Source organism: Pagrus pagrus (assembly GCF_965226575.1).
Source record: "Pagrus pagrus genome assembly, chromosome: 16".
Lineage (NCBI taxonomy): Eukaryota > Metazoa > Chordata > Actinopteri > Spariformes > Sparidae > Pagrus > Pagrus pagrus.
In genome coordinates this window covers 28,178,148-28,204,069 of record NC_140200.1, presented here as the reverse complement: position 1 = coordinate 28,204,069, position 25,922 = coordinate 28,178,148, and the positions used below count along the sequence as shown (strand labels likewise).

General features: G+C 40.1%; 1 protein-coding gene across 3 annotated transcripts; it reads right to left on the bottom strand.

Annotated features, from left to right (window-relative positions):
• Positions 1-1,629: 1,629 nt before the first annotated feature.
• Positions 1,630-25,012, bottom strand: LOC311272011 (histone deacetylase 2). 3 transcript variants are annotated; one of them, XM_084378077.1, is made up of 14 exons: positions 24,853-25,012; positions 23,487-23,599; positions 23,214-23,331; positions 21,782-21,856; positions 20,469-20,607; positions 19,698-19,839; positions 18,444-18,536; positions 16,144-16,252; positions 13,342-13,482; positions 11,976-12,084; positions 7,015-7,145; positions 5,453-5,608; positions 4,115-4,172; positions 1,630-2,017 (listed from the first exon to the last, which is right to left on the bottom strand). In XM_084378077.1, the coding sequence occupies exons 1-14, from the start codon at positions 24,905-24,907 to the stop codon at positions 1,987-1,989; spliced, it is 1,470 nt and encodes a 489-aa protein (XP_084234203.1). In that variant the 5' UTR covers positions 24,908-25,012; the 3' UTR covers positions 1,630-1,986. The 3 variants fall into 3 exon arrangements, with proteins under 3 accessions (XP_084234203.1, XP_084234204.1, XP_084234205.1); XM_084378078.1 differs by lacking the exon at positions 23,487-23,599; XM_084378079.1 differs by lacking the exon at positions 24,853-25,012 and having other exon boundaries at positions 23,420-23,505.
• Positions 25,013-25,922: the final 910 nt, after the last annotated feature.

Below are 25,922 nucleotides of genomic sequence, written 5' to 3'. Positions count from 1 at the left end.
CTTTACTGAACAGAGCAATGACAAACTGTAATCGGTGGAAGACATGTTGCACTTCTTAGTCTGCTGGTAAAACTACAAAAAATAAGGCGCATCGCGTTTCTATGAGCCGAATGAGCACATGTGCAGTCAGAGGTGATGTCCACCAGAGTTAAGTGGACAAAACCTTAATACAGGAAATGCACATTTGAATCTGCCCACCTACAGGACTTACTGTAGGTAAATAAATCATTTATAGGAACACACTACTGTAACTACATTTTATCGCCTTCAAATTGACTATACCTTGTTGCAATCACTGCCAGCCTCTTGCTACGATCAGTGTTGGCTAACGTTACTTTTAAAAGTATTTGATTACGTTACAAGATTACTGACATTAAAAAGTAACGCGTTACGTTACTGCACTATCTACTGAGAAAAGTAACACGTTAGTGTATTTTAGATTTGCCCAGGCTCTTATTATATGTTTAGAAATGCAAATAATGAGCCCGTAAACTATGAGTGCTTGCATAGAAATGGTAAAAGCACAAATACGATGAAGGTGCATGGGCTGTTTTTTTTTGTTCTTTTCAAAACACAGAAACTACTACATTTAGGCCTTTCAACACAGACTCACCGAGTTAATGTTCTGTTCTCTCTACTTTACTTTACTCCAGAGTAGTGATTATAAGGAGAAGTTTTTCAAAACGTGTCTGACAGTCGGTCCCTCTACGGGGTAAGGACAAGACTTCCAAGGCTAAAAAGCCTCTCCAAGGGTGCACTGGATAGCAGCAATTTATCCAGTAATGGATTACTTTTATGAAAAACTAACTAAATAACGGATTACTTGAATTGCAGAACTAACGCGTTACATTACAACAAAGGTAATCCGAGTAGAGAAGGTTAAATTGATGACCAAACCTGAAAGTGGTGATGCTGACCAGAAAAAGGAAAGGGGGTCATAGTCTTCACTGAATGTTTCAGATTTGCCCATCTGAGGCACTTTTTACACTAGTTAGTTTACCTCAAGTTAATGCATGTCTCTAGCCTGGAGCCTTTTCCTCTGAGCCTTTCATGCTTCACAAGACAAAATGCTTTAAAAAAAGTAGACAGTTGAGTTTATTTAAAAGCTACGGAGATACTTTTCTTTTCTAGGGCCTAATGTATCTACAAAGCAAATAATTAGGAGATACTTTATCATTTGGCATACCCTAAACAGACGAAGAGGACACAACTTTGAAATTACTTTCAACTTTAGGCTACTCGTATACTATACCATCCACCATCAACCCAGCCACGATGGACGGTGGGAGAGAGGATCATTCCAATCGATAAATGGTGTTTCAATACATTTTAGTCATCCTCATTTAGCTTTGTATGAGCCGAATTCACCAAGAAAATGCTTTCATGCCAGACATGTCTCATACTGGTCTTTACCATTAATAAGCTAGCTTATAAAAACATGGATATCATCATAAGGTTTTCATCCTTTGGATGGATTTCATCTATTAATCCACGCGAGTGGATTAATCACCAAATCAACACCCCAGCTTGACATGCAGTCTCCTGGGTTAGCACGCCCAGGTGTGGATGTACAGTTTCATTACACAGACCTCGAGAGCAAACAGTATATTTCATTTTTTCACAATGAAATAGCATAAAAAAGTTTTATTGACAAATACAAAATATTATACTTTAAACATGAAACCACTATTAGTTAATCTACAGGTTTACCCACAGTTTCCTAAAAACATGAGAGTCGCGGTTCCCTTCAGAAGATCAAGCACATTGGAATAAAACAGTTCATAGGGTATCAAAGGACATAATATGGCAAATTCAAGTGGTGGAATTTCAAGAAATCCACTGTTCCAGTGACAAAGACAGAATTCACAAGAGAGTTTTTCACAAGTAGAAAATGGAGAGTCAATAAATATAATGCTACTGGTTGGGATTCAGTGAAGAGTTGGATCCTTGAGAAGAGACATCACTGTCAATTCATGTGTGGTCAATTCAGGCACTGCTGGTCTGCTCAGTCTTCGTACTGCCAAACAAAAGTGAAAGTTGGTCATAAACAACAGTAAACATGAATTATGGGCAGTTGAAACTTTTGGAACATTCCATTTGTGCCGATAAAGACAATCTCAGCTAACAGTGACGCCTGGAAGCACATCACAGTAGCACAGCCACACCTCATGATTTATGGTTTCAGTCTCATATGTAAGCAAGTCCAAGAAAACGTTGTTATTGAATCTGTATACTTGAGAATTACCAGATTAAATACAGATGTTATTCTGCAATAGGTTATAGTGAAATAATTCTCTGTTGTCCAAAAAGCCGAGATATAAAATATTTTTGCTGACACAAAACATTAACGTACCTTTCCGAGAAGTTTAGTATGAGTTCCAATGTGGGCTCATGTTTTTAAACTTCAAGGTTAGTCACATGTGATTGGAGAGTGATATTCATTTAAGTAAGAATAATATTAAGTAAATTGACCTTGCTTTTATTAAATTACTACTTGATATCATGAGGAAATGTTACTTATGATTATATCTTACTAATGTACGTTGCTGCATTTCTCCACTATTCTTTGAAGCTTCTGACATTATCAGTCACATGATATTCTTCATTTGATAAAAGCTCCAGCACAATGTATTGAAACAGTGTTCTTCACAGGAGTGAAACACCCTTCAGAGCTTTGGTACCATCACCCATCTCTAGTAAAAGTACACCCACAGGTTCCTTTACACCAGTGTGTATTCTATTGTAACATCAACGTTTACATTTTTGCTGAACACCAAACCTTATTTTGGACCTATGGCTTACTCTTTTTACTGTATTTATGATACAAGATACTGCTTCCTTTCTTCGTGTGTGTTGGTGCATTTTGACTGACAGTGCAAAGAGGACAGGCTCTATATATGGAAAAGGCCACAGTTTCTCCTTACAGCATGAATGTGTCTGATTTTTATACATTTCTCAACTTACTACATACACATCAGGGCTCCATTCTAACCCCAATCACCACTGTCAGGAATTTCATTTATTTTTTACCATCCCAAAGTGGATGTAAACCAGTCCAAAATCAATGTTTTTCCTTTCCATTACCATTTAGTCTGCAAAGTACTTTTATCTCCAAACTGTACATAGCTGAAGTACTTCAGTGCATTTACTTACTGTAAACTTATTAAAGCAGATAACTCATAGTAGGGATGTCACGAAACACCGAATTTCACGATAAAAATGCCAGGATATCATGGGTCTGTGACGATATCTACCAACCAATCATGTGGTTATTTAGCTTGTAAAGTTCATGGATCTAACAAAGCAAGTATACATACAGTATGAATGCATTCTCCTGTGTCTCTTTGTCATTGTATTGTTCTGTTTGAACAGCAGAGGGCGCAGTCATATTGCTCAAGGAGACAGACTCCTTCCCATAGACCCGCCTTACTCCGCCTCTAATTGGTTGGCTTTGTTGGTTTAGTTCTCAATGGTAGCTTACAGAGACGGTCCAGTGATGTCCGTGTTCTGTGGTGTTTGAGCTGTAGTAACACTCTGACCTCTTCACTTATTCTCAGGAGCTGCTATTCGCAGCAAGAGTAACTCTAGGCTCATCAGTTGGTGCAAGCAAGCCAGCTGTCCGCAGGGCGGGCTGCCGTGCTGCTGCTCCGCCACCTGTCCTGTCTGCTTCAGCTCACGAGCCCAAAGACACTGCAGACAGCCAGGCAGTGCGTTTACCAGCAGCGAAACTACAGCTCACAATCCACTGCATATCACTACTTTAGGAATATAAGGATGCATGCTGCATGTTGACACCTGCTGCACTTATGTCACAGCCATACTTTCCCTGTCTTTGTCATGCACACATGTAAGAAACTGAAACCAGATAACAAAATTTCAAATGGCAAAGAAATTTGTGTTCTCCAGGAGACATCTAGCTCCAGCAGTCAAGTTTCTCTTATCCCCTTTCAATGGTTAAGGAACAAACGTCTACATAAACCATCACTACAGATAGCAGACACTAACTGGGTTAGTTGGGTACATGTTAAAACACTATCTTTTAATGAGTAACTATGAGGAAATACACAAATACAGAAGAAAAATGTGTGTGAAAACCATTTGTTAGTCTGGTCACCTTTTAGAGTCTATCTTCTCTGCACTGCTGTCCTTTGTTTTTTCTTCCTCTTTTATGTCTGCAGGATGGAGAACAAAAAAAAAAAGAGTAATAAAAAATACATATATACATATACACACATATACACGTGTGTGTGTGTATATATATATATATATATATATATATACACACACACACACACACACACATATATACATATATATATATATATGTATATACATACACACACATATATATATATATATATATATATATGTATATACATACACACACACACTGAAAACATTTGGGTTTGACAACAAAAGATGAATACGAGACAAGAGATCAGTATGTCAGCATCCATTTCCAGGTCTTTACATCTAGATCTGTTAAAAAACTTAGAAGATAGCACCTTTTGTTTGAACCCACCCATTTTTCAAGTGTGCAAAATTACTGGAACATGTGACTGACAGATGTTTTTTGCTGCCCAGGTGTGTCCTATTACATTGATCATTCAAACAATAAATATCCCTGAATGTCTTCTCTAAGTTTCAGCTTTGGGTTTTGCCTTTGCAGACTGCATTTATAGTTAAAAAGGGTAACCAACATGAAGATCAGAGAGAAACGCAGCACGACGTCACGTTGCCGTGGCCAATCAAATAAGCTGGCGATCAGACTACGACTGAAGTCACAGTGGAGTATTGGGTAAAGTGTTGTGTCAGTTTGGCTTTGTGCACCAGTTTAAAACACATCTGTGGATGCCTGCGATCACTGTAGAACTGGCAGGTTTAACCTACTTTGACAGTGACATGACCGGAGATCATAAGCAGAGTAGAACAGGTCAGTATCAGGGCATGTTTTTTAGCATGGATAAATACTACAGAGGGGAACACTACAGGCATTTCTCTGTGTAGCGTTTCACTTTCACTACCCTCTGTGACTTCTCTTCTTTTGTTTACAGTTAGTTTCCAATTGACTGGTGAAATTAGTTATTGTTACATTTATATTGATACTAAATTATTTCAGTTTAACAATAAGGCCTTAGTGTGGTAAACTGCAAAGGAATAATGGAGATTATATCACTCATGACACCATATAGACCATCTACTGAAATTAGAATTTAAAAAATGAAAAGAGTTATCATGGCATAAAACCAATGATCCCAGACCAGTCTAAAAATGGCATTGGCAGAATAAAAGAATAAAATATTTTAAGAATAAAAGAACAGAAAAGATCGAGAATCGAATCGAATTGTGACCTTAAAATCGGAAAACAAATCAAATGTAGGATTTGGAGAACCATGACACCCCTAATAATTAACAGCTTTCTTTTCTTACCACTGTGGGATCATTAACTCACCAGTTTTCTTCTCCTCTCCTTCCTTATGGTCTTCGTCTACCCTGGGCCTTTTTGCTCCCTTCTTGTGAATGTGAAAGTTTTTCCTGCCTCCCTCCCCCTCATCCTCAGAGTCGGAGAACTCTTCATCACAGGCTATCCTCTTATCTGTGGCACGGACTGAAATCACATAATACACTCTAGTTAAATATGTTACAGGTAGAAAACCTAGGGACAGATGCTACTTGTGTCATGCTTGAGGAAACATTCAGAAAGTTTTATGCACCAAGAGAGCCTGACCACTTCAACTGCTGATACAATTTACTGTATTTATCTCACACTAGGTAATTGTTGTTTGACAGGTGTGGTTGTGTTGCTATAAATAAATTCAGCTGCTTGGTGAAACAACAGAAATTCCTCATCAGTTTGGGGATTTGTCTCATGTCGTCTTGGCGTGATGTGTGTTGTTATTTTTTGTTGGAAATTCATTTCAGTGCTACTACGGTTCACTTGTTCTAGGACAGTTTGTGTGGAGAAAAGACTAAACGCCTTTACACACTGGCAGCATTTTTTGTCTAGGGATTAATTCATGTCATTTTTTTTTTATGGTAAACAGAAAGCGATTATTACACAGCAAAGAAGTGGAACAAAGTCCAATTTTCTGAGCTTTTGCACAGTGAATGAAGGCATTGACCAGTCGTGATACAATCATCAGGTCACAACTGAAAATGGCGACCTGTTGATTTTTGGATTGTTATCACCCTATTACATGACACCAAAATCATAAAAGACACTGTGACAAAGTGTCTTGGGTTACCCAACATTGTCCGTTAGTAGTGACAACTGTTTGAGGGATTACCATGAAATTAGGCAATTTTGTTTTTAGTGCTAGTTTACAGTGTTCACACTACTGATCGAGGCAGTGGAACTTCCATGTTCTATGAGGCAAAATGTTTTTATTAAAGTAGCCGGCTGGATTTGAAGACAGCACAGATGGATATAATATCACACCAGTGGGGAACTGAAGCTGACGAAGACCACATCGGGAGCAAGTTGTCATGGCTGAATGGGTTAAGTACAGGACTTTCACTTGAGAGGCTTGGGTTCGTATCCCATTTGCAATATAAAGTTCACTTATTTTCCATTTCTTTGCAGTTTTCTGTCACTGTTTGGTCAGATTTGGGGAATTAAAGTACTTGGTTATTTAAGGCAAACTTGGTCTGGGTTAAAATAGACTCTTTCACAATGTTAAATGTGTTTGAAAAGATAACTTCTTCCGTGTGCATATTCTTTCCTAAATCACAAAGCCATGAGATTAAATAAACTTGATTGTCAGTTGATGAACCTGGAGCAACATTAAATATGATGTTCCAGGAACAACACCAACATGGCCAAATCTGACCGAGTTATTATGCCAACAGCAAATGTTACATTATAAAATCAAGAAAGTCTGCCATTTCAGTAAGTAAACAGTAAGAAAGTAAGAACACAGTATTTGTAACATTGGTCACAAACATGTTATTGTGACAAAATTGAGCATGACAGGAAATAAACATGGTAAATGAACAAATGACCGGCAGTCTTACTGGACAAGCGTTTGTCAGGATCCTCCGTGTCCTCATCGACAGTGTCGTCTGGGACTGCGTCCTCTGGGATGGCCTGCATCTGCACTCCGGGAGCATGAGGCAGCATCCGGAGGTTCTCAAACAGTCGCTGCCTAAACAATCACATACAAAAACACAATGCTTTCAGGTTACAGCAACTACCATCAACACTTTTCCACAGACATGGGAAAATTTGTTACATGTACTATTGAAGTGCTAGGACAGCAACCTGCAATGTAGAAACATCTGTTACTTTTCTGTTTCACTCATGTCAGCTTCAGTTTGAAATTTGTGATGTGAAACAATTGATCTGGTTTATCAGGCTGCAACTGCCGACAGTGCCTAACTTCACCCAATGAAAACTGTTGTGTTAAACTATTATAATACAGTGTGTTCAAACATAAACCTGTGTTGCATACTTTGTGTGAACAGAAAAGTGAGTGCAGAGTGCACACAGTGTGTGTGTGTGTGTGTGTGTGTGTGTGTGTGTGTGTATGTGTGTGTGTGTGTGCGCAACTTCCTGCAACTCCCCTCCAGTTAGTTAGAACTGAGGAAGCCTCTTGGATGAGAGGTGAAATGTCTTCAAGAAACTGAAACATGTCCAGTTGCCTACCATATAGCACTTAGAAGAAGGGTCACCTGTACCTGAGGTCGTCAGGTACAGGTCTGCTTTCAGTCCCTAGAGTCAGAACTAAACATGGAGAAGCAGCGTTCAGTTATTATGCTCCACATATCTGGAACAAACTCCCAGAAAACTGCAGGTCTGCTCCAACTCTCACCTCTTTTAAATCAAGGCTGAAGACCTTTCTGTTTGCCACTGCTTTTCACTGAAGCAATTTCAAGGCTTTGAACTGCACTGTGACTTTTACTTTCTATTCTTGTCTCTTTTTAACCTATTCTATTTTAGCCTACTTTCCTATCTCTTAACTTGTTTTAATGTTTTTTTTCTTGATTTCTTCCTACTTGTTTATGTATTTTAAATGGAAATTTTAATTTCTTTTAATGTATTTTTTATGCTCCTGTGTCTGAATTGTGCTGTATAAATAAACTTGCCTTGCGTTAGCCTTTTTTGCACATAGACACTATTGTCTAAACATATCTGTAGCCTTCATCCAGGCGCTGTCTCACTTTCAAAGAACAGACAACTACAGTACCAAGTATAATAGCAATGCGTCATGATTCACTTCACACACTAACACGCACACAAACCCTCACCTGACACAATTAAGTGGCTCTGTCTCACACACATGCAGCGCAGCGCTGTATTGCATGTCTCCTAATATGTAATTTTATTCATCTAACAGGCTGTTTTTGCATAGCAGCATGTGTAACATATAGACCAACACCTCACTGTAGACCAATTCAAACAGACTAATTAAAGTAGAATAGTCGCACTGTCTCTCGCTCAGTGTTGCCGGGGAACTTGTGAGGAAGGCAAAGATGTGCAGAGAGAGTGAAAGGAGAGATGCACACAGGACTGGCTTTACAGAAAAAAGCGCTATATAGTACATCACCCAATATCAATATAAACTGTATTGTCCAAAACTATAACTCACTTGAAAATATATCCATATATCTTAAATAGTCATTACATCACCCAGTCCTTGCTACAGTTTACCATAAACTTGTAGAAATGTACAGATTGGAGCTCTGGGTTAAATGGTAGAAAGTAGTCACTTTTATTTTACAGACAGGTCTTTTTACAGGCTTTAACTCAGCTGGTTATAGTCACACCTTACATGGCCTCAGTTGAGGTATGGTCACTGGAACACATTCACAAACAAACAAAATGCACTGGTAAAACCCCATTGAGAGGGGTGAAGATGTAACATTTTTGAGGAAAAATATTGAAGTACATACACTGATCAGCCAGAACATTAAAACCACTGACAAGTCAAGTGAATAACATTGATCAGCTCTTTACAAAATACCTTGGGTCCTGGCATTCATGTGTACATGATTTCAAAGATTTCAAGGCATTGAACTGGGCTCCAAATTGCCCAGCTCCCAATCTAATTAAACATCGGTGGTACATGCTGGAATGAGTTTCATCCATGAAGGCCCCACCTTGCAGCCAACAGAACTCAAAGCATCTGCCACTAATGGCCTTATGCCAGACACGACAGGACAACCCCAGAGGTCTTGTATCCATACCTTGACAGGTCAGAGTCTGATATGGGGCCTCCATGGATTGGACTTGTTCAGGGCAGTCTCACGAATGCTTGATCGAATTGGGACCTGGCAGTTTGAAGGTCAGGTCGACAAATTGAGCTCTTTGTCATGTTCCTCTGGCCATTCGTGAGCAGTTTTTGTGTCGTGGCAGGGAGCATTGTCCTGCTGGGGGGGCCAATGTCATCATTGAGAACTAGTACCATTAGGGTGGGGTACTTGGTCTGCAATGGTGTTTGGCCGGGTGCTGCATGTCAAATGGCATCCACAATAATGCCAGGACTCAAGGTTTCCTCCTTAAGAACATTTGCTTGTAACAAGTTGATCACTTTAATTAACTTATCCTGTCAGTGGTTTTAATGTCATGGCTGATTGGTGTAATTTCTAATGCTGAGCAAATGCCATCTGCTAAAGACCTTGAGATATAGTTGAAAGCTCTTTGATATTTAACAAATACAGCTGAATTTAAGATTTTTGGTCAAACCATTTTCAAGGTCGAGAGTTCATTTTCCCGCCAAAAATATGTGTATATGTTTGAGCATATGACTTTTAATGATGGTGGCCAGAAAATATACTGTAACATCAGACCACTTCATTACAAAATTGATGAAAAAAGGCCTATACTCAAAAGAATGCTGCAACGCTGTTTTGCTGTGAAGCTCCAGAAATGTTTTGTTGAAGTATGAAACTCCTGGAACCTGACCCATATATCGGCCAATACTGGCCTATCACAGATATATCTGTTTTAGATATACATTATCAAATATGAAAACTCTTTCTCCCCCCTTTTTTTTTTCTTTAAGAGAACACAATGTAAAATATGCTTGGGGTAATTTATAATAATTAAATTAGGTGTGAAGTTTATTGTTTCTGTAAACTGCAGTGCTTCACATTAATTAACGACACTCTGGCAGCCCGCCATATGCCATTTTCCCCCTAGCACTTTTGGCCACGCAGAGTCAAACCAAGCCGAGCTGATGTGCTTTTCCATCACCAGTTCTACTGCGGCGAGTTGAGCCAAGGGCCAAGCCGCGGCCGCCCAACCTCAGAGGGCCGCGGTGACATCTCACGACTATGACCAACCAGTAATAAGCACCCGTCTCCCCCTAAAATTGATACTCAACTCATATCTGTGCTGGAAACCTGAGAAAGACCCCGGCGAATCCCGGCGGTGCTGGGCTGCCACGTGGAGTCAAACAGAGTAGAGCCAGGCCGGCAAATGTAATGGAAAAATGGCAATAGTCCTAGTTGCTGCACCATAGTCTCATATTGATCCAAAAATGTTTTTCACATCTCATAATAGCGCTGAAGATCTCTAACCTTTTGCGCCGTTGGTTCAGCAAAGCGTCTTTCATTCCCAAGGAAGTCGACCCGGGCGTTTACAACTTCAGTGAGGTGGCACTAGCTATATCTTTTGGTCATGGCAAGACAAAAAGATTATAAGAAAGACTAAGAGGAACCCAGCTGGGCAGTACATAGCCTATATCTCTGTGTTCTATTCGTCAGCCACTTCCAACGCTGTTCTGTGACTCTATGTCTGAAAAACATGATACTGAAAATAAATAATAAATAACTCACATTATTTATTACATTTGATAAATACCAGCAGGCAGCAGTGTTACTTAACACAATGAAGATAACCGCGTTGCATGTGTACGCGCGTTCACATGTGCGCGAACGAAATGACACTCGCGTTTCCCAGTAGCAACCTCAACCATATAGACCAGATAATATATAGTTAAGATGGCACATACAGGGGCTCATCATTTTGAAACAAGACAATGATTATCTGGTCTCTATTAGTCGGGACTAATAGGTTACAAGATTAAAAGGCGGCTGTAGCTTAGGAGGTAGAGTGGGTCGTATAGTAATTGGAAGGTCACTGGTTCGAATCCCTGGCTCCCCCAGCTGCATGTTGAAGTGTCCTTGAGCAAGATACTGAACCCCAAACTGTTCCTGAAGAGCAGTTGGCACCTTGCATGGCAGCCACTGATGGCAGTGTGTGTGAATGGGTGACTGTGACGGGTGTTGTAAAGCGCTTTGAGCAGTCAGTAGACTGGAAAAGCTATAAAAATGCAAGTCCATTTCCCATTCTATAGCCAGAGCTGCTTATTAAAGTAAATTGTGAGGACTGGACTAATCAGCAGGCAGCAGAGCCAAAGCTTAATGTTATATTTGATTATTTTCTACATTTTATAGTTTCCATAATTTCTCATTTATGGTCATGTTATTTGTGAGATAGCCTCTTAATTTTTCTATCAAAGTGCACCAGATTGATGCAATTACTTTAAAATGTGCTACATCTTTTACCAAGAGAAGCATGGCTCTGGACCTCCCTAGAGGGCCCAAGGTCCACCCACCAGTTTCATGAAATCCTGTAGTCAGACTAAACTAATGTAATTTTGGACAATAAAGTTTGTTGTTAATCGCCAAAATATCCTGCCTTTGTTACATAAATACCTTTGTTACAAGTGTTTGATAACCACATATAAGTGATCATTGCATAAAGTTTGTGTTTATGTATATATTCTGTGTTTATAAGAATATCAGCCAATATATCCATATCACAACTTCCTAATAACAGTATCAGCCCCAAAAATCCAGTAGTGGTCAGCTCAAGAAACACCCAACTTTCCATCGACATGGGGTGGGTAAATTATTAATGTATTTTTTATTTTTGGGTCAATCTTTCCTTTAAGATTATAATATAAGCATGTTTGTATAATCCTCGGAAATAATAATAATAATAATTCCTAATACATGCCTGTACGTACTTGATCTTGTCCATGTACTCCTGCGTGTTCTGGTTGGTCATGTTGGAGGGGCTGATATGTAGCTTGAAATCAGGCCCAAAGTACTCAAAGTAGTCATTGTATGGCAGCTCTGCAATAGAAACATCATTGACAAAAGTATGCAAACCAGGTACAGGTGAACACAGCTGGAAGAGATTTATACACCGCAGATAAAACAAATTATGAGTAGTTTGGAATGAAAAAGTAGTGATAACACAGGTGGTAGACTGATTTAGTGAGGCTCTATAACCTGCACTGATCCTCACAATGGATTGGAATGAGTGGGCAGGTCAGTTAATGTCCTGAAATCCCATTAAGGGAACTGCTGGTCCATTTGACAGCCTGTGATTACATCCCTTCTCTTTATAGTACACACACACTGAGTAGAACAGACAGTCTACTGAGTCAGCTCCCTGCAAGCAAAGGTGGCAATCAGGCTTCCCTTTGCAGGGATATAATATTCCCTTACAACCAACCCCGGGACATAGCATCACCTCCACCCTCCATCCCCCAACAGACCAAGGAGGGAAGTTAAGCAAGCTTCACAGACATTTAAACTTTTAACAGTTTCTAGATTCAACTCTGAGCTGATGCTCGTTTTGATGCCTCTCATTGATCAATGAGAAGCGATTTTATTGCAAAAGAGTTAATTATCTCTTGTGTAAGATTTACATAGTGCTTCTCTGAATGGAATGAGGACATGGTTGACTGAATATGAAATGTGAAACAATAAAAATCATTTTTAGAATCTCTCAATGACAAAAATGAGTTTGGTCTCAGTGGCTCTTTACAACAGCATTTGCTGTTCTACCATACATTGGCATACATACATTGTAATTGTTTTCTCTCTATATTATTAAATTATTAGTTTGGTCTGTAAAATGTCAGAAAAAGTTTATCTGTGTTTCCAAAGCCCCTTAAATGTCTTGTTTTGTCCACACTTCAAAGACGTGCAGTTTACTGTCATAGAGGAGTAATGGAGTAAAACAGAAAAATAGGAAAAGGAATAAAAGGACTCAAACCAATTAATGTTTTGATCAACTGTCAAAATAGACAAGGGGTAGCAAGGTATTTTTGTCACAAACTGAACCATGTGAATAGGAAAGATTATTCAAGCCTTATTTTCAAGCATAATTCTGCCTCAAGTTTTTCTAACGACTGATGTGATTGTCTTAATTTTTTTGCCTTTTGACGTCTGTTACAATGAAATGAAACATTGGTCGAAGTGGTGGTGGGGTTGGGGAGGCTCCTTAAGTCACAAAGGTTGAGCTCTGTTGCTCTGGTCTATCAATTTTCCATTGCTTATCAGAACACATTTGTTGTAATTTAGACGGAATCTGTGACAGACCATCGGGGATGTCTGTGTCCAGAGCGACGGCTGTCTCATAGGTCCAGCAGCGGGCCACGTTACGGATGGTGTATCCACCTCCGCCCAGCATGAGCAGCGGGAGATTGAAGGACTTCATGTACTCCACACACTTGGCATGGCCTGGTAAAACAAGAAGCATGATATATAACTTTCTGCATGGTTTATGACTCCCATTCATCACTTTGCATTAAGTACTGTGCACGTCATGGTCAAAAGTTTACATACTCATGTAAAGAACATGTACTGTATATTGTAGCAGTCTTGAGTTCCAATGATTTCTATAAGCATTTTTTCTGTGATGGAATGAATGAACACATACAACTTTGTCACAAAAAACATTCATGATGTTTGGTTCAGTAATGAATTTATTATAGGTATCTGAAAATGTGACCAACTCTGCTGGGTCAAAAATATACATACTTGGAACGATCATTTTTGGTGATTGTAAAAAGTTGTATGAATCAAATTTGCTTTGGAGCATGGCCTCTTAACCAGAAAAGTCATCAGGCATTATCAATCATAATCAGTCAGAAACAGTTGTTTGATACACACATTAGACTCAGCCACAAACACTACAATGAGAAAGTCTACGGAGCTCAGCATTGATCTGACAGAGCAAATTGTTGATTTGAAAAAGACAGGAAAAGTCACTTGGAGCCATTTCAAAGCAGTGACAGGTCCCAGGATCAACTGTACAAACAAGTATTTGTAAGTTTAAAGTGCATGGCACAGTTGAGTCACTGCTACGATCAAGAATAAAACGTCAACTATCACCTGCTGTAGAGAGAAAACTGGTCAGGATGGTCTAGGCCTAACCAAAAATCACCAAAAAGCAAGTCCGCTATGATTTAGAAGCTGCTGGAATAGGGGGTTTTCAGCGGGTGACTGTGGCTCAGGGGTAGAGCCAAGGGTTATCGGAAGGTCGCTGGTTCGATTCCCCTGATATGCATGTTGAAGTGTCCTTGGGCAAGATACTGAACCCAAACTGCTCCCGATGTGCTGGTTGGCACCTTGCATTGCAGCTACTCAGTGTATGAATGTATGAATTACTGTAAGTCGCTTTGGACAAAAGCATCTGCTAAATGTAAATATAAGCGTGTTTTGCATCGCCACAGGCAAGACAGAAGCCCTTGCTCTGATACTGCACCTTAAAGCTCGATGGAAGTTTGCTGCTGATCACATGGACAAAGAAAAAACCTTCTTGGAGAAAACTCTGTGGTCAGATGAAACAAAAATTGAGTTGTTTAGCCACAATGACCAGCAATATATTTGGATGAGAGAAGGTGAGGCCTTTAACCCCAAGACCACCATACCAACTGTCAAGCATGGTGGTGGTAGTATTATGCTGTGGGAAAACCTAAAATCATAAGCCATAGGATTGGGTGTTCCAACAGGGCAAAAAGGACATTTAACCAAAACTACTGTATGTATACAGGGGTCGACAATATAAATGGCCCGGTGGCCCGGACGTACTTTTAAAACCACCAGAACGCTCCAAGCACAAAAATATGCCTTGAAAAAAAATGTTTGGTAAAAACAATCTAATTTCATATTAACTCCCTGTGGTACTGTGTTTTGCAATGATTTCTGTTAAATCGTCTCGGTTATTACCACTAACACATAGTGTTATGTGATGACGATCAAAGACAGCCAGCGCTGTGCTCTCCCTGGGACGTAAACACACCACCTGCACAGCTCGCTCTTTCCAGTGTAATGCGTGCCGCTCGCTCACTGCTGCTTACTGTTGACACGGAGTTTCTCACCGGCACTGTTCCTAACATCAGTAATGTTTCTAAAACCCCCAGTACCCGGCCAAACGCCGGGCAAAAAACAAAAAGAAAAGAAAAGAAAGGCACTGGAGGAGATGAGAGAGGGTGAGAGGAATTATGAAAAGAAAAGCACAAGAAAGTTCCAGCCTCAGTGGCGAGACCGCTGGAATTGGCTGGGGTATGACGAGGGAAAAAACGAGGTCTATTGTGAACTGTGCAGGTCAATGCCCATGTTTGCAGAAGTTAGAGAAAAGTTGAAGTGTATGAACAGAAGTGTATGATAACGCATTGCTGTGTAACTACGGAGAAAATAACGGTCTCGCTTGAAAATGCAGATCTGCAAGCACACGTGTCCCATTTGTGACACAGTTTGAATTATTACTGTTATTATATTATTAATAATAACTTGGAATTCTTATGATACAATTATTTTAATAATCTAATGATAAACACTTGCTTTATAGAAATTATAGTAGCTAGTTCTTTATATTTATGATGAATGCAGGCAGGAGTTGTGAGGTTTTTTTTGCTTGTTTATTTGAGGAATTCTCCACTCTACAAGGGCCATGTGGCAGGAAGGGCTAGTGGCTTTGACCCTCATGAAAAAAGCGCTTCACATCAGGTCTGCCTGAAGAGGAAGAAGTCAGAGAGTACTCAGTACTGTAGTATTAAAATACATGTTATTAAATCAAACTGTTCTTTTTCGTTATTATGGGGATCGATTCCTGGGCCAGTGGTTACAATGGTGGGGCCAGTGACCTTCAAAAGCCACTGAGGGCCAGTGGCAAATTTCCCTTATTGTCTACCCCTGGTATACTTCAAATTTGGTCACATTTTCAGATACCTATATTAAATTCATTATTGAACCAAACTTCATGAATGTTTTTTGTGACAAAGTAGTATGTGTTCCACTCATTCCATCACAGAAAAATGCGAGTTGTAGAAATCATTGGAACTGAAGACATGTTCCTTACAAGTTTATGTAAACTTTTGACCACGACTGTATATGTACCATGGATGGTGAGATTAAAGCAGCCAAGGCGATCTCCTGAGAGAGAGTCTGCACCGCACTGAAGAACCACTGCACTGGGCTGGTACATCTCCATCACCTTTGCCATCACCTGGAGGGCAAAAAGTCAAATTGTTCAAAAAGTGTGAAAAGATAGTGTGCCCTGTCAACGGTACATCCTACTGTACTTACCTCTGACATCAAGATAATTGTCTGCTGTTAAATGTGCAAAAGGTTTTGGTTTTTTTCATCATGACAAAAAAGAACTGATGCACAATTATCATGTTGTGGTGGATTCAAAATATATTCAGAACCACTCGCAAACTAGGAAACTAGGAACTAGGAAATGTCAGAGTCTTGCTGCCTTCTGTTTTGCCTTTAAATAGATTTCAAATAAATGTCTTGTTTTGGTTCTTATGAGTACATGCCCCCTCTTACGGTCGACTGATTGTCAATTGTAAATGATCAGGTTAATTAAATATTGGACTTTGGAATATTGTCCACTTCTGACCCAGTCACCCATCCCTAGTAACTCAAAGCAACGTCATGTACCTATTTAACCTTTTAAAAGGACAGCCTCAAATCATTCTGATGCTACACTAACTTGTAAAGGGGAAAGTGGTGTCCCTGTTTTTCCCACTGTGTGCTGCAAATACCCGTTTTGTTAAGCTGGTATGATCTCCAATGAGAAATTAGTAAAACTTTACAGCACTGAGCCACATACCACTAACTATGTTGCTTTATCTCTTTGAGAAGACAGTAGTCAGACAGGCAAGGAAGATTACTGCTGACCCCTCAGATGTTCTATTTAAAAACTCATTAATCCCCATATCAGTGAATCTCCTAGACTCGGGCCATAAGGTAGGGTATGACGAGGGGAAGGGGTGGAATATATTTGGCACTCACTGTGTTGTTTGCACTTATGTCTTGTGCCTGTCTATGTATGTACTGTATTATATGTATTTTTGTGTGGCAGCCTTTTGTCCAAAAGAAATCTCCCACGGGACAAATCGATTAATCTTGAGTGGAGGGTGGAGGGTGGGGACCCTGTTTTTCCACCTTCACGTACTGGGGGTCGATGCACTGGCTCATCAATGGCCTTGTTTTCTTTTGTATGCATTCCCTCCAATAGCTCTGTTTTTCCTGACCCTATTCAGGGTGTGGGGGGAGGGGCTGTCGATGTTTCTAATAGCTCTTAACTGGCCGTCAAAATACTGACTGGCAGAGATGCCCCAGCTCCTTGGCCGAGAGCCAAGGCCTCTGCCAATCCGCAGGGACCTTCTGTCTCAGGCACACTGAGAAATATTTCATCCCCATCCAGAGAGACTAGCTCTGTGGGCCTGGCCCATGAGTGGTTCAATCTCAAGACAGCGGGTCTCCCTCCTGACTTGATTGAGGCCATCTACATGGACATGTAGATGGGTAACGCCTGCACTGGATGAAACTGTAACCACTGATGATCCTCCGAGGAGAAGGGCGGTGGATAAAAGGACATCAGGTCAATTGAGGAACATGACCCCGACACCTTAGGCATACAGGCAGGGTTAGGTTGTAAACTCTTGCATTCCCAGAAGAGAATTTTGTGCACACTTGGTTTATCAAGTTGGGTTTAGCAAGTTGGGCCTCCCCACACACCTTTGCTAGGCTCTACAACCCATCCATTAGCCCATTCGGTGCTTAGTATGTCTAACTCTCAGGACAGTTGGTCATCAGGTAACATCCGTCCAGCGATTTGGGTGTCAGTTTTTACCCAATGTGAGACACAAAAAAATGGTATGCAAGAGAACTTTAGGTTACTTGTGTAACACCAGTTCTCTGAGTAGCATGACTGAGTGTCTCACCAGACCACCCTCCTTGCCCATTCGTAGTGAGGAAGAGGTGAAAGTTTCTGAATGACTGGCAGTGCAGTGTCCAGCCCTTTTTATAGGGGAAGGGTCTCCACACTCCATGACACTGACGTGCCTTGCTCCAGCCATTCCTGGCTGGCAGAATGCAACAGTTATTGTGTGCTTTTTATATTATGAATGTGGGCTATTTCTCCACACCAGGCGCAACATTTCTTCTGTTAACAGAATAGCCTAAACCTTCAAAATCCCTTAAGTTCAGCAAAAATTCAAAGTTTCTATAAAACAGTACAGGCAACATCTAAACCGATCAGCTGTTAGATCAGGAGGCAGCCAGGCATTTGCAACTGTCGAGGAGCAACTGCAGCGCCTGGCCCCAAAAACTGCCGCCTCAATCCTGTGAGATTACCGTTGCCCACGTGTGCATGATCTCAAACAAGCCCATTGTGTTTCACTCACAGGCTTGAAGATTTGTTCATATGACTCATCATCGATGCCATCACGTAGGGGGAAGTTAACAGCATAATATTTGCCTTTTCCAGCTCCAATATCCTAAATGCAGAGAAGAAGGAAAGGCATTAGAGATTCTTTAAATTTTTCATATACAATCAGTGTGACAAAAAGACATACATACATTGAAAAATTACAACATGTAAAAACCATTGTGTTCTTATTCAATTGTTTCTAATCCTTTCTCCCATTTTACTCCCGTCCACTTAAATATGTATAATGGAGGAATTCAATTACAACTTAAAGAGGTCCAGTGAGAAAAAAGTTCTTCAAGCGAAGGTCCTGACCATCATAATGTCTTTCTCGAATTACGATTCAGTGCCATATACCGTATATAGTCTCTATGTAGTCAATAACTGACTGTCAAATTAAATGTAATTAAATTAAATTAAAGTATAAATCTATGTTTCAACAATATTTTCAATTTAAAAAAAAGTTGTTAATCATAAATAAATATTCTTTACTCATTTCAAATAAAATAAACGCTGTTTTTAAAAATAAAATACATAGAGAGCTTCTGAAAAATTTGCCCCTTAAAAAAAACAAAACTTTTTTTTTTTTTTTTTTTTACAAAAAATAACTAAAAAAATAACTAAATAAAAATAATGTACTTTGATTTTCCTTTTTTTCTTCATTTTGAACTACACATCTTAACGGTCTCATCCAGCTTTAAATGAATTATCTTAACACATCTTAACAGCTGTACAGTCTTTCTTTCCCAATTATGTCCCACTCCCCCACTTTCTCTTGTTCAGTGAGCTCTGTCTTTACCTGGCCAACCTCATACACATGTGTAGCTTCGTCTCTTTGTAGCAATTATTATAAGCAGCAATGTAAAGAGCCACCATCTCAGAACATTAGAGACAAACTGCCCATCGGAAAAATGAACATGAAGGATCCATTTTTGATTAAAAGCTTTGTTTTCATTGTCTCCGTTTCTGGTTTTTAGTGCACAGCAAGTGAAAAACCTCTATTCTGACTCACATATTCCTCCAACATTGTATGCGTCTCTTTTTTACTCAGTGGAATCCCTCTTTTATCAATTATAGGTCCAGGTCCTGATAGGATGGCGTCTGGTTCTGGACTATTCAGCTATGAGAGACCTCTGGTATAGAACAAGCAATTCAATGTTTTGCTGTCTTTGCTGTGCAAGGAGTGGAGCTTGTTTTACATGTGTAAGTAAGGACAAAGGTGGAGGCTCACCCTTAGGTCTCCAGTTCCAGGGAAGTACTCTCCGTATTTATGGAAGGACACAGTCATGACTCTGTCTGTGGTGTAGAAGGCCTCCTCCACTCCGTCCCCATGATGGATGTCTATATCAATGTACAGCACCCTCTGGTGGTACCTGAGAGAGAGGCACACAGGCAGAGCTAAGTACAAATGGTACATTATTTGCTTAACCAGTGTTTCCCACAGGATTTTGTGAGACCATGGTGGATGGACCTTAGACCGTCTAGGGCGGTCCTGGGGCATGCTCCCCAATTACAAAAATGTGCACATTTTTAAGTTAAATGCATCAATCTGGTGCACTTTAATATGCGTGAGTATGGAAGTGTGCTCATGAGTGAGTGAGTGAGTGAGTGAGTGAGTGAATGAATGAGTGAAGGAGTGAGAGTGAGAGAGCATGTGTGCACGTACGCAGGGGGCGGATGGGTTGATTGACTGGGAGTGAAAGACGCTTTGCTGAAGCAACAGCACGAAACATTCTTCAGCGCTATCATGACAGGTTAAAAACATTTTTGGATAAATATGACACTATGGTGCAGCAAACTAGACTATAGAGGGCCACCAGAGTCTCCTTAATTAATGAGAAACACTTCTTAATACTGTATTTTAGAGACAATAGAGACAACCTGCATCAGGGTACTGAGACTACCTCTGCTCTGATGTAGAATGTTCTTGTGTCTGCTTTCATTTACTGCATTTCCATACATGCTGGTAGACATAATGTTTTAATCTGTTGGTGAAACTCACTTAAGTAGCTCCAAGATGGCCAGCACGATGTCATTAACATAGCAGAATCCAGAGGCTTCAGACTTTTTTGCATGATGAAGTCCTCCAGCCCAGTTCACTGCAATGTCAGTCTGCTGCCGGTTTAACTTCACTGAACCAGCTGTGCACAACACAAAGTTTGGTTTAGTGAAATCTAACGGTTCATTTGTTACTTGATCACTAATATGACAAATCTAACAGGGCCTACACTCATTTACTTTTACTATTATACAAGAGGATTTCAATCTGGTTAGTAATATTTTATGGCTCACATTAATTGACACACAAAGTGGCCTGATAGATTCTCAACTGGTTCTAATATATTGGTGTTTAAGGTTAATGTTGCACAATTGTGGGACTATACAAAAGTTGTTGGCTTCATTGATTCATTCAACCTTTATTTAAATCTCGAAAAATCCTTGAGGGGAAGCCCTTATTTTCAAGCCCTTATTTTCAAATAAAAAACAGAATATGTGCAAAAATGTGATAACAAACAGAAACAACGAACAAAATCACGGAGCGAATAAACAGAATGGGTACATAAAAATGATAACAACAGCAATCTGACAGAATACCAATACAAGTGCTTGAAAAGGATAAAAAACTGCAGCAAACGAACATGACAAAACACAAATAAAACTGAGATGCATAAAAGATACATGGCAGACAACCATACAGGACAGCACATAGTTGAAACAGTTACATTCAAATGAGTAGTTTGATATCAAAGTCTTAAACTGACCTATAGGTATAACTGTATCAAGTTTCAATGTACGTTGTAAATTGTGTGTATGGAGCACTGAAACTGAAAGCAGTTTTCCCAAATTTCGCGTTTACCTGGGGAACTTGGAGCATCATACAATCACTAGAGCGTGTTGAATAGTGACTCTGTGACCAGTTTAATACAGAGCTGATACATGGTGGCATGTTGCCCTTCAATGCTTTAAAAATAAACAGAATACAATGATGAGTGGAATAACAGTCACCAGTAATGAATCTGAGGGCGGAGAGATAAACCGAGTCTAGTGGAGTAAGAGTGGAGACAGAGGCATGTCTATAGATAAAAATCATCAGATCTATCAATGTTGACTTTGAAGGATCCTTCAGATTAGGTCTGGGTGGCTCATCGATCAGCTGTGCCAGATTGAAATTGTCATATCTCTTTTAGACATACATCAGTCTCTTTAAGCTTCGGTGTAGAAATGTTATCTGTGTGTGTACTTAACATTGAGTTATATCATTCCCAGATAAGGAAGTCTATCAATTTTCTATACATCTGTTTTCTTCTAACTTACCAGCAGAGCCACCAGCAGACAGTTGGCAGAACTCAAACAATCCATCGAACACCGGACAGTCCTCTCCAACGTTGACTAAAAGATTAAAACAATGATTACGGATTATGGAAGCGAGCACCATCAGCAGATTTGAAACAGTAGTTTCTTGTGACTGTTGACTTACAAACAAGGTTCTCTTTGTGTGACTTTTCAAACTGAAACTGGGTTTCCACAACCTTCAAGTTAGGGTCAGTTTTGGTTGATTTTGGCCTTAATAGCCCAACACCTGTTTACCAGTAACTAATAAGTTAATTTTTAAGAAAAAATGCAAAATGCAGTGGAAAAAGATAAAGAGGCCTCCAATACACTAGTTAGTCTCTTGGGGAGGTTGTCTGATGTGTGCTGGACGGACAGGCTCTGGGTGAGGAGCACACTGGACTACATATTCCAGTCAGCATTGATGAAGTAGTTGGTGTTCAGGGCTAGCTGGTCTGCCTTGGCTAACTTGAGTTTCAGCTCATCCTTCTTCTCAAAGTGCTTTTCCATGTGTTTAATCACAGTAGCTCTCAATGGCGTAATATACTCCAGCTCGAGGAATCAAACTAGTTCTTTGAATCAACCGCCCTTCTACCACACTGACTGGCAAAACATGAAGAGCTTTGAGGACCGCACTCCATTTTTATCCTCAGACTGCCAGCTAGCAAAACCTGTTAGTGTGTCTATATACAAATCAACCTATAGATTAACAAATATACTTTCCATGGTTAACCGATTAATGGTTAGCAATTGTTATCCTTACTTCAAGTGTCCTCATTTGTGATTTGTTCAGCTGGTGACATGGTGGATTTAGCCTCCGGATGTGTTTGAGGAGGAGATGAGAGGCAGGCTGTGGTCACTATACTGGGTAACACATATATCCAGCTAGTGATCGACATCTTCAGTCTGATGACTGACCAGCAGCACTTCTTTCTTTCCCCTGCATGCAAGATTGCACTCACATATCCTGTCAACAATATGACTGTTTGTGACATTGCACTGTGCTGGTCAGACTGGTCTGACTCATTCTGACTATTATTTATTAATCCCCTCCTGGATTAATAAAGTTATCTATCTATCTATCTATCTATCTATCTATCTATCTATCTATCTATCTATCTATCTATCTATCCACCAAAAAGCAAACATGTGATGTGACTTTGATAATCCAATAAAAATTTAAATCCCTTTTCAGGCAAAAATGACAAGGTTCACTACCTCAAGCTTCTACAATGTAAGGATTTGCTGCATTTCTCTGTTTATCTTTGTTAACTTTCTCCATATAAACTGAGTACATTTAGGCAATTCAAGCACAATTAATTGACTAACAAATAATCAACAAATGAATTGATGCTGTAAATGACTGTTATTCACAGCCTCAGGAGAACACTGTACAAGGAGCCTGCACACTACTTACAGCGCTGCATCTGCTTGCTGAACTCTGACATGTTGTCTGGTCGTATGGACCGGAGGAACTTGATGTAGTCATCACTGTGATATCTGGTCATCTCCTCTGCTGTGGCTTTGTGTGGTCTCTTAAAGACAGAACAAAAGCTGCTGGATAAAAACTAGGGAAGGAAAGAGGAAAACTACAGAACTCTATATGTTTTATAAATGTCTCACATTGTGTTATAATAGCTCAGCATATGGTAAAGGATGTTATCTAACACTTCAGTGGTTCGAGACATACGTAGATCTCCATTTTCCTGTACAGCCCATAATTGAGAAGCAGGTTGTGAGTCATCCGGATACGATGTGGTTTCATGGGGTGCCCTTGTCCATAGTAATAATTTCCTATGTCACCTACAAAGGAAAACATAAGCAGTTTAAGACCATACTGACCAGCAATTTATTGTGTATGATGTCATATTCTGTCTAATGAGGAGGGCTGACTGATACAGATAAAAATCTAATACCACAGACAGTGCAGGATGAGTCATCAACATCTTAAATGTGATTCCAGGAAGTTACAAACTCTAAAATACCATTAAAAATGCCTACAAAAAAAGCTTTTTTGCAACTGCTGGGCCTGATACTGGTGTACAGGTGAGATATGGAGCAAGCTATATGTGGGGGAAAAAACACTTCATTTCATGGGGACTTTCAGAAGTACAGGGAGACGATGTGCCCGCCATTCATTTATCCTTTACTTATGCAGGGGAGCCTTACGATTCAGGATATTTAAAATGTTTTGATTGTTTTTCACTGAGAAGGATGCCCTCAAAAAAATGTCCTATCTGTGTTGCAATAAAGATAACTCAACAAAATGTAAGGTCATGTAAGTGAATGTTGTATTTTAAAGTGCCATTTTAAAATTTTAAAGCTTATTCTGATAATTAATCTAAATTATTTTGGCAGGACAATCGACAGATAACATTTTCATATCATGGCACTGCTTCATAGTCTTAATAGGAAATCAGCTCACCAGAGACTGATTAATTACGTCCTCACTGACCTGAACTGCTGAGTTTAATATAAGTGACTCCGTGCGGGAGGGCATGGGTGCTCACCTGGACCCAAGGAGGCGGATACACACTCAGTCCACTAAGTATCATTACGCATCAATTAGGCCTGAGCGCACTGAGCCCCAAAGAGTTGAATATTTCGCTTTGTGGCTTCAGACTTGTAACTTTGACGCTGAGCCTAAAGTTTGTCAGCATTCTGACCTATTCTCCTGCGTTGATAAGTACAACATACTGCAATTATGGCTCAAACAATGTGCTCAGACTACAGTGTTAAGCACATTCACGTCTTGCTAATTAAAACATCTCCCACATTAATTATTCATACTCTAAAGAAGAAAAGTGTATTGTCTCGCTTGCTTGCTATGGTGCATATAAGATGGACTACGTGTTTTTTAATTAGCTAACACGCAGGGTGACACTAGTTAGCACCTCGAAGGCATTAACGTTAGCAGCAAGCTTGCTGGTTAGCTAGTTTGTATTAAAACACAGTATCACCGGCAGCACCAGCTAACCAGACAGCTAACGGCTAGCGTTAGCCTGCCAGATGCCCTAATTTGGGCTGCTCATTCAGACACTCAGGATGTCCCATACCGTCATAGTAGTAGCAGACTTTCTTCTTTGTCCCAGCCGCAGTCGTATAAGCCATGATTGGAGCACTTCTTCAACAAGTTGAGTTGAATCGCTTTTGCAGAAGGCGATTAGGATGGACGGCATCAACATAGAAGAACACACGATGGAGCGGAGCAGTGGGAGGCGCAAGTGCACAGGGGAGGGCTGACCAGTCACAAAGTAACCAGACAGCAGAGAAAATGACAGACATTATACTGCTGCAACAAAATTAAGGCAATTAAGTTTTTACTGTGCTGTGGATATTAAAATGTACGAAGAAGGGAGCCGAGCCTGATAGATAACCGGGCTAGAATAAGTAGAAACAAAGCATAAATATATGCTTACTCATGGTTTATGTAGAAAGTGATTAATAGTACTTTCCAGAGGGATCCAGTAAAGGGAAGGCAGGAATCCAAAGTACTTTAAATACTGCTTTGACACAACACTAGATGTCAGCATCATCATTGTTACATTTTGGTCTACCCATCTACCCATAATCCACAAGTGATACTGTCAAACACTATGGCAAGTATGCTTAAATCATATTCAATTCAATTCAATTCAAAAAACTTTATTTGTTCCCGGGGGGATTAAAGGCACGTGGAGTAGTTGTACACAAACAAGTCAGCACGTTAGTTACACAGACACAAACTGTGTCCTGCAGCCCGGGCAGCGGAGCCAGCGTCCTGAGGGGAGCCATTTAAAGGTTGGGAACAGAGCGTGGGAGGGGTCCCAAAAGTGTTGAGCTTCCTCAGCAGATACTGCCACTGCTGGCATCTCCCGAGGATCTCCTCAGTGTTGGAGACAAATTTAAAAGTACTGTCAAAAATTGTGCCCAGGTATTTGTACTCCTCCACAAGCTCTGGATTCCTCCCGTGGATTGTGCTGACGGCCGTTGCAGCCAGCTCCCTCTGCTTGCTGGAAAAGGTCACCACCATCTCTTTGGTCTTCTCCGTGTTTAACTCCAGGGCCGATTCATCACACCACTCCACAAACTCATGCAGCACTGAGCTGTGGTGATGTGAGAGCAGGGACAGGAGAACTGTGTCATC